At 44.0% G+C, this 12,143-nt stretch overlaps 1 protein-coding gene across 5 annotated transcripts; it reads left to right on the top strand.

Annotated features, from left to right (window-relative positions):
* The first annotated feature begins 2,090 nt into the window (after positions 1-2,090).
* On the top strand, positions 2,091-12,046 carry ANKRD1 (ankyrin repeat domain 1). Of its 5 annotated transcripts, none has more exons than XM_084210098.1 (11): positions 2,091-2,194; positions 3,361-3,540; positions 5,244-5,381; positions 5,471-5,578; positions 6,209-6,307; positions 7,395-7,493; positions 7,635-7,733; positions 7,994-8,092; positions 9,300-9,399; positions 11,437-11,473; positions 11,831-12,046. In XM_084210098.1, the coding sequence occupies exons 1-11, from the start codon at positions 2,165-2,167 to the stop codon at positions 11,931-11,933; spliced, it is 1,092 nt and encodes a 363-aa protein (XP_084066224.1). In that variant the 5' UTR covers positions 2,091-2,164; the 3' UTR covers positions 11,934-12,046. The 5 variants fall into 5 exon arrangements, with proteins under 5 accessions (XP_084066224.1, XP_084066222.1, XP_084066223.1 ...); XM_084210096.1 differs by having other exon boundaries at positions 11,365-11,473; XM_084210097.1 differs by lacking the exon at positions 11,831-12,046 and adding an exon at positions 11,562-11,703.
* The last annotated feature ends 97 nt before the right edge of the window (positions 12,047-12,143 follow it).

The following is a 12,143-nucleotide window of genomic DNA, read 5'->3' as shown; positions in this document are numbered from 1 at the left end:
ATTTCAAAATAGAAACTTGGGATAATTGAGGAGTATTCTATTTTTTAATATTCTTTTAGCCATCATGGATGGGATGCTTTAAAGATGAATAAACTGTGGTGTTTCGGTAGCACTCATGAGAATTGGTTTGTTTCCCCTCAGAGCACTGAGGTTTCCTGTAAAGCTACTCTAGCTCTGAATTTATGTATCATTTGCAGAGGAAGATCTATCTCCTTAAAGCTTCCACATTAGGTTTTGCTGAGTCAGTTTTATATATCAAGCTGTTAAAATAAAAAAAAAAAAAAAGAGGGAAAGCAAAAAAAGAGAAAAGTAAGCTTCAAAAAAAAAAAAAAAAAAAGAGTCCAGAAGAAGTTCACAGTTCCTTAAACAGTTTTTGTTCTAAAAGCAAACCTCTACATTTCTCTTTCTGCATCAGCTCTCTGCTGTGATCTGTTTCCACTAAACTCGAGGCATTCTACACAGCCATCCTGTTCAGGTTGTGGATTTCAAGACAATCTCCCAAATAAAAATCAGAGAACTGAACAGATTGAGGTAAGCTGTTAGAACACAAGAAAATGCCATAGCTGCCTCTTGTTACAGAGACATTTAGCAGGAGTACAAAACTGCAGTGAAAAAAAGCCTGGCAGTCTGATTCAGAACGTACCACGAGGGAGGAATGATAGCCTTGCTGTACTTAAGTTTAGAAAAAAATGTTCTGAAAGGTTGTGCTGCTAGCACATACTCTATTTTCGTTCTGGGACTCATTCTCTAATGTCATATATATTCTGAGGGGTAAAGGAACCACCTGATGTCCAGCTTCATTTCAGGGAAAGGGAGGGCATAGGTATGATGGGCACTGGAAGACAAGTTTGGATGTACTCGGATTACTGGAGACAGTTCAGAGGAGAGACACCTTGAAAGGTCAGTGTCAGGAATGCAGCATGCTAATGATGCTGATGGTATAAACAACACCCGAGCTAGGTCTCCGTTTGGTGAAGCACTCGTGTACATGTCGTACTTGAAGCACCTGAGCTGCTGTATTCATTTCAGCCAGGTGACCTGCGTGCCTCAGCACACAGGACCTCCAGGCATCCCACTGTCACAGAGCTGATGTGTTTGGCATTTACCCACACTCTCTGAATGCAAAGATTAGTGTGTCTTCCTCTAATAAAACTGCCTTCTGCTGGTGATCATTCTCCTGATTCCAGACAACTCTGATTCATAGCATAAGAAAAGCTTTCCCAAAGGATTCAATAGCTCTTTTCCCCCAAAACACACACATCATCTGATTATATTTGTGTGTATCTCATCCTAAAAGATAAACAAATCACTTCTGGGCCCCTATTTTCTCATATATTGCCTGAGAAAATAGTACTAAATTTTCCCCCTTTTTTTTCTTTTGCAGAAACATAATTTATTATTTGGCTTATAATCATTGACAAGGGTCCAAAAAAATGCAAATCTTACTGTTTTGATATCTTACACTGATTGTAACTCATCATGTCATAGGCCCTTTTAGCACCAGAGACATCATTCTGGTATAGTAATCCCTTCAGAGAATTCCTTCCAACAAATATAGAAGACTGTCATCATGACGAGAAAAAGCCTTTCCCCTAAAAGTGTTTATCATCCAAGAATAAATAGCAATGAAAATAATGGCTTTTTGAGACTTCAGGGGTAAGAATCCATTTATCAGGAAGATATTGCTACGAGCATCGTACATAAGCCAGTTACCCTTTCCAGTGTCTGACAGTCATCTGAATGTCAATTAAAAAAAAAAAAAGAGAGAAGAAGAAGATGAAGTTATAACGCTGCATCAACAGACAGCTGTCCTAGTGGGCACTGGGAGCCCAGCACGGCATTGCTGAGCGGTGCAGTCACTGCCACAGGAATGATGAGCTCACATTCCATTCTGGTTCCCAAGCTGTGGGGCCTGGGGCTGCCAGCCCTGGCGGCCCCTCTGCCCGGACACCAGACCCGGCTCGTTAACGCGCCTGGAATGAGCGGGAGCCACGCTCGGCTGGCAAGCACAAGGGCAGACTTGGATTCCCAGCTTGGAAGATTATCTCATTCAGGCACAGCTCTCCCGAAGATATATAAGTGCTGTGAGCGTGGTGGTCCCTGCAGAGCCCGAGCCCGGGGAGCTTTCAGCCACACAGGAGCACAGCCTCGGGTCACAGCAAAGATGACGATGATGATGAAAGTAGAAGAGCTGGTAGGTGCAACCTTCCTTCATTTACTCACAATGAATTATTTTCTAGACTGTCACTGGACCAGGCAGAGAAAGACAGCCTTTGTGGATCGCTGATTTAGCAGGTTACCAGCACTGCTGTGCTCTAGGTGCAAAGCTTTATATACTGTTTGTTATGTTATTATATTTTCATTCTAAGTTTTCCTTGGGAAAGGGTCTCACCACAGATACAACTATACAGCTGTTTGGATTTGGCATCACAGCACAGTTCACCAGGTAAAGATCAACCAAAATTTAGCTACTTGTTTGACTCTGTCCTTGATCTTAATTCATATATATTTTTAGAATCTTATGATCATACAAAGTAATTCCTATATAATAAGGGACTGGGACAACATATTAATGCTTAGAAATGACAGTATTTTATAGCACTAAATTAGCAGCTTAATAATAGTATTTTTTTCTAGTAATAAACTAACAGTTCCTACAGCCACTGCTGTTCATGATGTAAAAGTCTTTGAAAAATTAGGTCTAGACCACAAGTAATGGGACATTCCACTGCAGGATTCAGACCAAGAATGTCTGATCTGATGGAGAAACTGGGAAAACAGGAATGATTCAGTAAAACACTGTACTTGTTTGCCCAGATGGTTTTCTTAAGATACAAGTGCCTAAGTAGTTAATGCTGTTTTAAATTCCTTGGCAAGGTTCTCACAGTTTCCTCTGCATTAGACTCTATAACAAATAGAATTTTACAAGGTAATCAAGCAGAAATGCAGCCTAGGCCACTCTCAAAACACACATCTGCCTCTACTAAGTTTAACAAGTTATCTCTTCATACACACTTTATTGGGCATCAGAAATATTTCTGAAAACTCTTGAAAGCTGTGCTGCTGCCCAGCACCACAAAGCTTCTGCCATTCTGCTATGAGTGGGACTTTGGCACTGCCAGCAATGGATAAAACCAGCCTTGAAATGCCTCAGCAGCCCAATTTAACTGCATGGGAGATGTGCCCCAGCCAGCTGCATGCCAGCTAGGCAGGCACAGGCAGCATGGCCTGTCCTGGCTGTCACACACTGAGAGAGGGCAGGAATGAGGTACAAGCAGCCCTAGGCAATCTGTGTCTCCAGGTGGTGGCTACTGCAGTCAAGAATCCACTGATTATATTTTATCGTGTTTGCATGTACAGGTGACTGGGAAGAAGGTGGATGATAAAGAGACTGGCAGCTTCCTCCCTGAGGACTTCAAAAATGGAGAGTATGAAGCTGCTGTCAGATTAGAGAAGCAGGAGGACCTAAAGACAGTCCCTGAGCACTCACTGACCCGAGGTGATCTGGATTATGAGAAGGAGAAAAAACTAGAAGCAGAGGTAGGCTCATGGGTTTTCTGCTTGGATTTTTATCATCCTGCTGCTGTCCTTGAAATTCTGCCTCTCTCTGAGTTAGAAATACATGGTGAGCTAGAAAAACTCTTGGGAGGCCACCAGGACAGGAGGTTGGTCTGAAGTCCACTGAAGGCCACGGAGATCTGCTCACCTGTGCAGCCTGTGGGTGCAGGCAGTGACACTGAGGCAGAACCTCAACCAGCCCGACACTGCCTGGAACCCTGAGAGCTCCTGTGCCCAGGGGTCAGCTGCTGCTGGCTGTCAGTGGGGGGGAGCAATCAGAGCCAGGGAGACACCTGCAGCTTGCACACCTAATGACTGCTACCAAAAATAACTAACCCACCAACAACATGAAAATGTTCTTTTTATGAAAACAAGCACATGTGGGAAGAACTGTTACAAATGAAACTCATGCTGGTCTACAGAAAAGTACTAATTTCAGTTCCTGGAGCATGACAATTCTCCCCAGATCTTTAAGAACTGATGTTTTTCCCCCCAATAACACAGTAGCTGTAATAGCTTTAATTTTTTTTTCTTTGTGAATAAGCAATCAACTGGCCTAAAAATTTAAAGTGATTTGGAAATGATAAAGTTTAAGTAGCAGGGGAAATAATACTTTGCTCTAAAACATGAAGAGTAAGAAAGTCAGTCTCAGAAACATTAGAATAAAAACTACTTATTAAACTTCAAGAGACATTACCGGCTACAGAGGTTTTTGTGAGTTCCTTCAAAGCAGGTTCCTAAGAACTTAGTGGGTTTCCAGTTATCCACAGTCAGCACAATTATTTTCCATTAGGCCAATGACCTGCAGACCAAACCACAAATGCAGAGAACAGTGAAAAGTAGAGGTGGGAATAGCTTGAATAAGAACTCAGTTGACAAAACTGGGTACCATATGACCATATACCAGTGTATTCACCCTGATCACACCGTGGGACAGAATCTGTCATCTGTGCTCCCCCTGAGTTAGCCCCTGTTTGTGAATCTCCTGAGGCCAAGGACTCCTCATGGGATCAGGCAACACACCTGCCCTTGGTGTCAGCAGCACCCCACACTCACTTCAAGCCCAGATGCTTTTTACAAGCAGGTCTGGAGAAGTCTTCAACATTTATTGAACTGCCCCATCAAGGACATTGAGGACATTCTTTGTGGCTTCCCAAAATGTACAAACACTTGTGGACTGAAATGCTAAGATCATTCTAAACCTTGTTCTTCTCTTGAGGGTATGTTTTTAAGCAAAGAGAATTAAGTCCCAATAATTTAGGGGCTGCATCATTAAAAAAAGTGATTAAAGAAAATCACTTGGTGGAAGTCAGTAGAAACTTCAGGAGCTTTCCAGCTTTCATAAGCTGCACATGAGATTTTTTAAATTGTTGTGCCAGAAGAGACTGTAGTGCTGCTCTGACTCCTGGCTTAAATTCATGTCACAACATACAACTCAAGAAAAAGTTAGGAAGAGGTCTAATGGTATATTAAAAACTATAGATGAGGTAGAATTTTTTACATAGTTAGCAACTTATTGTAATGGTCAATTATCTCTATCAGGAAAAAAAATTAAAACTATTTATTTCAAAGTTCATCCAATCTTAGTTGAATTCAGCTGAATAGTATCACACTGCTGTCCTGCCACTCTGAAAGAGAGAGGAGGTCACACAGCTCAACTTGCTGCTTTCCCTGATTTGTTCCAGCTGAAGAAGAAGAAATTACAGGCCAGGTCAAAACTTGAAAATTTGGAGGATCTTGAAAAAATTATCGAGCTGAAGAAGAAGAAAAGATGCAAGAAAGTGAAAGTGCCTGTTTTAAAGAAACCTGAACCAGAAGTCATTGTAAGTTACTTTAAAGTAGCTTATTCTGGGAAAGTATTAATGGGGGTTTGTGCCACACACATTTATGCTCTCTATATTCTTTGCTTCAGACAGGACCTGTGGATATTCCCACATTCTTCAAAGCTGCACTGGAGAATAAGTTGCCAGTAATTGAAAAATACCTGTCAGACAACGGGGATCCAAATGTCTGTGATAAGGTACAGTCTTCTTCCTAATGCAAAGCCTGCTACTGAAGAGAACAAAAATAACTTTTACCACGAGGTTTTGTAGATTCCACTCTCATGAGAGGCAAAAAGGGGAGGGGGAAAGTAAATAAATGCTGGAAGTTTTGTACATCAAGTTTTCTAGTGGCCACTGAGACCCTTCAAAATCATTTTACTTCAAAGAGTATTTATATTTAAAAGAAGGCTGTTGGTGCCCAGGAGAACCTGAATTTCTAGAAAAGGTAATTTTCCAATGCTATGGAAAAAGAGATAAGAAATTTTTCTGCAGAACAACAGAAATAAGTGTCTGCCCTCATACTCCACGATGCATGAGCTGCACTTTCAAAACACAGTGTAGCATGTTGGATGAGGAACTCAACAGGCATCGTTTTAAATCTGGATGCCATACTGCAGATACTTCTCCCATCCTTTAAAATGCTGGGTAGGCAGCTCTCAGCTATCAGGTTACTATTAAAATGTAGCAGATTTCAGGTCTCAAAAGCTCTTTAAAAGGAATCAGCATGGAGTATGTATTTGCCATCATCCTAAGGAGGGCGGGAGAAGAGATTTAAAGATCGTTTGTGCCATATGTAATATCTAACTTTGCACTGCTTCAATTGCCAGTACAAACGCACTGCGCTGCACAGGGCATGCTCTGAAGGACATCTAGAGGTGGTGAAGAAGCTGGTGGAAGCTGGAGCCCAGCTTGAACAGAAAGACATGGTATGCACATCCCCTCACACCTCTTTCCAAAAGCTGCTCATTGTTTTACATGTGCCAGGAGAACCATTTATAGAAGTGCTTCTTACAGAGGAGGAGCGCTAAAAGGCCTTGCAATGTCTTTGAAGTTTATCCTTAAAATAACATCGCTGAGAAGAGGTTTCAGGAGGGAGTGTCTGCCTCCCTGTGCCAGAATGGTTGTTGGAAAACACAGAAGTGCTGGCATGCAGAAAAGCCTGGGGTAGGGTAGGGTAGGGTAGGAGAGCTGAGGTCAGGCTCCCAGCCCAGCCTGCGGGCAGGTGCTGCCAGCACTGTCCCTCGCAGGTCCCCAGGGTCAGCAGGAGCACCAGGATTTCAAAGCTGTGCCCGGCAGAGCCCCCTGCTCCTCGGCAATGCTGGCCACGAGGGGTCCTGAGCAGCCACAGCTCCTGCAGCTGTTCCTTTGCTCCTCTGCCCTTGGCTGCACTGCCAGCCTTGCTCCCCCTGCTAACCCAGCAGGGTTCACAGGGGGTGAGGAAGAGGAAGAATGACAGGCAGAGTGTGAGCATCAAGGGACTCCTTCCAGCACAGCTCAGGGCAGAGATGCTGAATCTCGTAGAGGAGAGGGGTTTAATTCACTTTGTGGACTTGCATAACTTGGGAATTTGTTTGTTTTTTAAGAGAACTACTCTTTCCCTTGAGTTTATTTTTCTATGCATTTTAGAATCTAAAAGGCATTAAATAAAAAATGTTAACTTGCACATACCAGCCACATAGCTGGCTAAAGGTAACTTCTAAGCTCAAGGGATAAACAAAACACATCCTCCGTCACAGCAGCATTGCCAAGATCCCTGTCTTTAGGAGTAATATGCAATGAATGTGAAGAGTGAGAAATTCACAGTACTGCAGAAATTAGGGCAAAATAAGAAAAGCTGCTACTAGAAACAATTTATTTTTTACTAGAAACTGTGATCACTGTGTGATCACAGTAAAGTGCTCTAGGTTAAATCACATAAAATTAATTTGGATTAATTTAGAAATTTGGTTAAAATAGTGAGGTTTTTAATATAATGATGTATTAAAATACCTTAATTTGCTTTTCGTATTAAAGCTTCATTCTACAGCTCTGCACTGGGCATGCCGGGGCGGAAATCTGGACGTTCTGAAATTCTTACTGGACAAAGGGATAAACATAAATGCAAGAGACAAGGTACGTGCTTCTGGAACTCTGCAGCTTCTTAAACTGGAGACGAAAAGCTGGCCCTTACTCCCAGCAGATAACTTCTGGCAGCTGCTTTTGAAGCGGCTTTCGCCTGTTCCATGCCACTGACCATCTCCTGCCGCCCCGCAGCTGCTCAGCACGCCCTTGCACGTGGCCGTGCGGACGGGGCGCTACGACTGCGGGGAGCATCTCATCGCCTGCGAGGCCGACCTCAACGCCAGGGACAGGGTAAGCGCCTGCAGCTCTGCCCTGCCCTGCCCTGCGCTCCGGCAGCGCCGCCCGCCCGCACCGCACGGCTGCCCGGCCGTACCGGGAGCGGCCCCAGCGGCCGGGGCAGCGCCGGCGGTACCGGGAGCGGCCCCAGCGGCCGGGGCTGGCCGGGACTGCCGCTGCCCCGACTGACAATGCCGGCGCTGCCGCTGCCGCTGCCCCAACTGACGATGCCGGCGCTGCCGCTGCCCTGACCGTGCCGTTCTCCGTCTCTCCAGGAAGGGGACACGCCGATGCACGACGCCGTGAGGCTGAACCGCTACAAAATCATCCGGCTTCTGATCCTGCACGGAGCAGATCTGAGTCTAAAGAACTGCGTAAGTAACAGCACAAAATCCAAGTGATTTGAAAACGCTTTAAAATGAGTTTCCCACCACAGGAAGGTTTCGAGACCGGGAGAGACTATTTTGAACAGGTTTAATTAGATTACTTCAGAGCTAATTAAAGCTGAGCTGAGACAGAGAAAGAGTACCTTGGGGGAGGTCAGGAAAAAGAGGAAAACCCAGTACCTCTTTTAAAACCAGAACCCACTATCTGCTACATCACACCTTTCTACTATTTACTTTAATTAATTATATCATGAAAAGATGTAATAGACAGGACATTTACTCTGCACAACTCCTGGGCTTCAACCACCACTGAGACAACAAGGATCTTAGCTTGTAAGAAAAATCTTTTTGTTAAGCCCCCAGCTGAGGGCCAGCCCCAGCACTAGAGCTGGAAGACCGGCTGTCAGCCTTACTGCTGGCCAACAAATCCCTGTGGCTGAGCAGAGACACGTCCCACAGCCGGCTGTGCCCAGAGCCACTGCAGCAGCAGCAGCGCTGCTCAAGCTCTGTGACCACCGGTTACAATACAACATTTGACAGACCTTTTCTCCCAAATCCAAATCTAGCAGCAGTAGCACGGGTTTTACCGTTGTCAGTCAATGTTCTGACTGACAATCAGTCAAAACCCCAGGGGACAAGGAGGAAAACAGTCACTGGAGCACTCAGTACTCCCTACTCTCTGCCCACCTCCCTGGAGTTGGAGTGTGGCTGCTCTGGCGTTATCCCTCATCAGGAGTATGACAATTATGGAAAGTACAGCCCCAAAGGCCAGAGACTTGCCCTCTCAGACATTGTCTGCACACAAAAGTTGGTCCTACTTAATTCCTGCAGCTCATACAGGAATTAAGAGTAATTAAACTATCTGAATTTTGCATTAAATGAAAGAATGTCTTACTGAGATTTCACCTAAATATATTTCTAATCACTTGAAGATAAACAAAAGGAAGACCTGCATGTTCTGCTGGTCACAGCATTTGCCTAAACCCACTGAAACCCAGGCAGTTTTCATCATGGGGCTGAGCAGGACTGGGACTAGATCAGTAGAGCAGAAGTTCTCTGACCCCAGGGGTGCAAGAATAAGTCTAAGCATGTGTATGTATCACACTTGTTCACACACTGAACAAGTATTTAGGAAAGAACAAGGACTTGGCCATCACTGGATGAAATTAAATATTCCTCTGTTTCTTTTAACCAGGAAGGGAAAACCCCTATGGATCTTGTTCTTCAGTGGCAGAATGGCACCAAAGAGATATTCAACAGCCTGAAAGACAATTCCAAAAAGAGTGCCCGTCTAGGTAAATTCTGAAGAGAGAAACCAGACCACATTTTTTTTTTTTTTGCTGCTTTGAAATGCTTCCCACAAACCTGGATGAAAATGTCCTTGAACATCTATTGAAAATATTTATGGCACTGGATGACTTGACGTGCCTTCACTGAAACTGCAAGAAACCTGCAAAGAAATTATTTTAAAAGACAGGTTGAGTGTTAAAATTCCACTAGCTCTAAAATGGCTTTATTTATTTCTATTTATTATTTATTTATTTAAAAGTAATTTTTAATTATGTTATTTAAGCTTTTTTTTTATAGGTGCAATTGGTCTAAATGCAATTTTTGCCAGCAACATAAATCCTTTGGTCTTAAATGGCAGAATTTTCAACTATAGTAGCAAGTTTTCCAAAGCCTTACAATAGCTCTAAATAGCAAATACTTGCAATTGTTGCCTTGTCTCACTACTAAAATAACCTGTGAATTGAGTGGTGGTATGTGGAAGAGCACTGGAAGGAGGCGTACTGAGGTGCCAAGAGGATTTAATGAAGCAGTTGAGTAATGGTGTTTACACAGGGTTTGGCAATCGTGGCTGATAACGAGCTCGAGGACAGAGCTCCAACCACCATGTACCCCTTTGGACTGAAGGATTCAGATAGAATGTTGTGATGGTGAGAGGAGACTGTATCAAGGAAGTGAATTTTTTAAAAACTAGACTACTACAAAGTACGATGATAGAAGAATGCAAAATCAGATTATGTATATTTGTAAATTTGTACTGCTTTTTCTGTACATTTTGAACTGATCCATTTCAGATTAAATTAACTGAGTGGTTCTTTTTACTTGCTGGAGTGGATGATGGAGTGGTGAGCATACATGGGGTAATTTTGTCTCTCTTTAAAGGAAGTTCACACCATGTCTGCTGCAAAATTCTTAAAAACTTTAAAGTCTCAGCTGCCAAGAGCAGCCATCCCTTACACTACCTCCCTGCCACTGTTAGACAAACCCCATCTCACTTATTTTGTTAAATGGAGGCACATATGAAAGCAGAAAGACAGTATTTCAACTAGCTAGTAAAACAAAGTTACAGTTCCATTACTGAGTTTGATTTAAAAAATATCATCTCTTAGTTAGTCACTGCTGTATGGAGCATGAGACAACTCCAGTTATCCAAGCCAAGAGAGATGCCAAGTCTTGTTAGGAAAGGCAGACACTTCTGCCTTTGCTCTAGACAAGCAGAAGCAGGACAACCTTCAGGGCTGCCAGCCAGGGCATGATGTCCCATGTCACAGAATCACAGAACAGTTGGGGCTGGAAGAGACCTTTAAAGCTCATCTATTCCAACCCCTCTGCAATGAGCAGGGACCTTTTCAACACCATCAGAGCCCTGTCCCACCTGGCTGGCCTTGAATGTTCCCAGGGGTAGGATATTTACCACCTCTCTGGGCAACCTGTGCTGGTGTTTCACCACCCTCATTGTAAAAGACTTCCTTCTTGTATCCTGACTAAATCCATCCTTTTTTAGTTTAAACCCATTATCTTTTGTCCTATCACAACAGGCTGTGACGAATATTCCGGAGTAATCTTGCTTATAAGTCCCCTTTAAATACTGAAAGGCCCCAGTAGGGTGGTGCTGGAGCCTTCTCTTCTCCAGGCTGAACAACCCCAGCTCTCTCAGTACTTCCACACAGAAGTGCTCCACCCTTCTTCCCAGCTTTGTGGCCCTCTCTGGACACACTCTAACAGCTCCATGCTCTTCCTGAGCTGAGGACACAGCACTCCAGGTGGGAGAGAGCAGAGTAGAGGGGTATTCAGGTGCTGCACTCAGTTAAATTCCTGATTATCCACTGGGTGGCCTGGCAGACAAATATTCCAGAGGTCTCACACTCCTTCACCAACCCATGTCAGCTGGCTTTACAGTCTGCCAAAGCAATGTCCTGGGCACTATCCTGAGGTGGAGTCAAAAGTAGGCAGCAATGAATACCTTTTCCCAGAATGCCAATTTTGGAGTGAATTTGCACAAAACCCAGAGCAGCAAGCAGAAGAACCACCTATTCAGTCTGCAGGCAGCTCTCCTAGACTGAGGCCAACAGCTTCAGGCAGGTAAGACTTTTCTCACACAAGCACCATAACTCACAAGTGCCACCTTGCCAGCCACAGGCCTGATTTGTGCTCACATCCTTCTCCACAGAAATCACAGTTCACCTCCACCTGCTGCCCTTCACTGCAAACCACAGCTTCCCTGCTTCTTTCTGCCCAATTACCTGCACACTAGCAGCAGGCCTGGCAGGAAACAAAATGACATCAGTGCTGGCTAACTCAGTCTGTTCATCACCTAACTGAGCAGCAGTGCAATCATTCAGGCACCCAAGTGGCCACAGCAATGTGCTTCAGGAGACTGGGGGAGAAGAAACTTTATGATACAGTGCTTCAGGAGCTGATTGAAAAGTTTCTTCACAGGCCACTTGAAGGTAGACTTCATCTACAGGCTTGCAGCTGTACAGAGATGCGTTTAAAACTTGAGAAACCAGAAGAGCTAGACTATGAAGGCATGTGTTCTTAGATATGTTTTTAATAAAAAAGGAATGCACGTGTACAAGTGAAAATTTCCAGGTTAGAAATGTTCTGCTGAGTTTGCACTAGCTCCAGGACACCTAAGAGAGGGTGAAGTCAGTCTCCTGCCCTTGGCCATAAGCCCAGCATGACCTTTCAGATGTGGTGAATACTATTCAGTCTCATTCACACAGTTTTCCTCACTTGAATGCTGGAGGAA

This window comes from Fringilla coelebs (assembly GCF_963513975.1).
Source record: "Fringilla coelebs genome assembly, chromosome: 8".
Lineage (NCBI taxonomy): Eukaryota > Metazoa > Chordata > Aves > Passeriformes > Fringillidae > Fringilla > Fringilla coelebs.
This window is presented reverse-complemented; position numbering and strand designations above follow the sequence as displayed.

Coding starts and splice junctions, on each gene's coding strand:
- ANKRD1 (XM_084210095.1), top strand. CDS start 2,165: ATGACGATGATGATGAAAGTAGAAGAGCTG. Junction 5,579..6,208: donor ATCCAAATGTCTGTGATAAG/GTACAGTCTTCT, acceptor TTCAATTGCCAG/TACAAACGCACTGCGCTGCA. Junction 6,308..7,394: donor AGCTTGAACAGAAAGACATG/GTATGCACATCC, acceptor TTCGTATTAAAG/CTTCATTCTACAGCTCTGCA.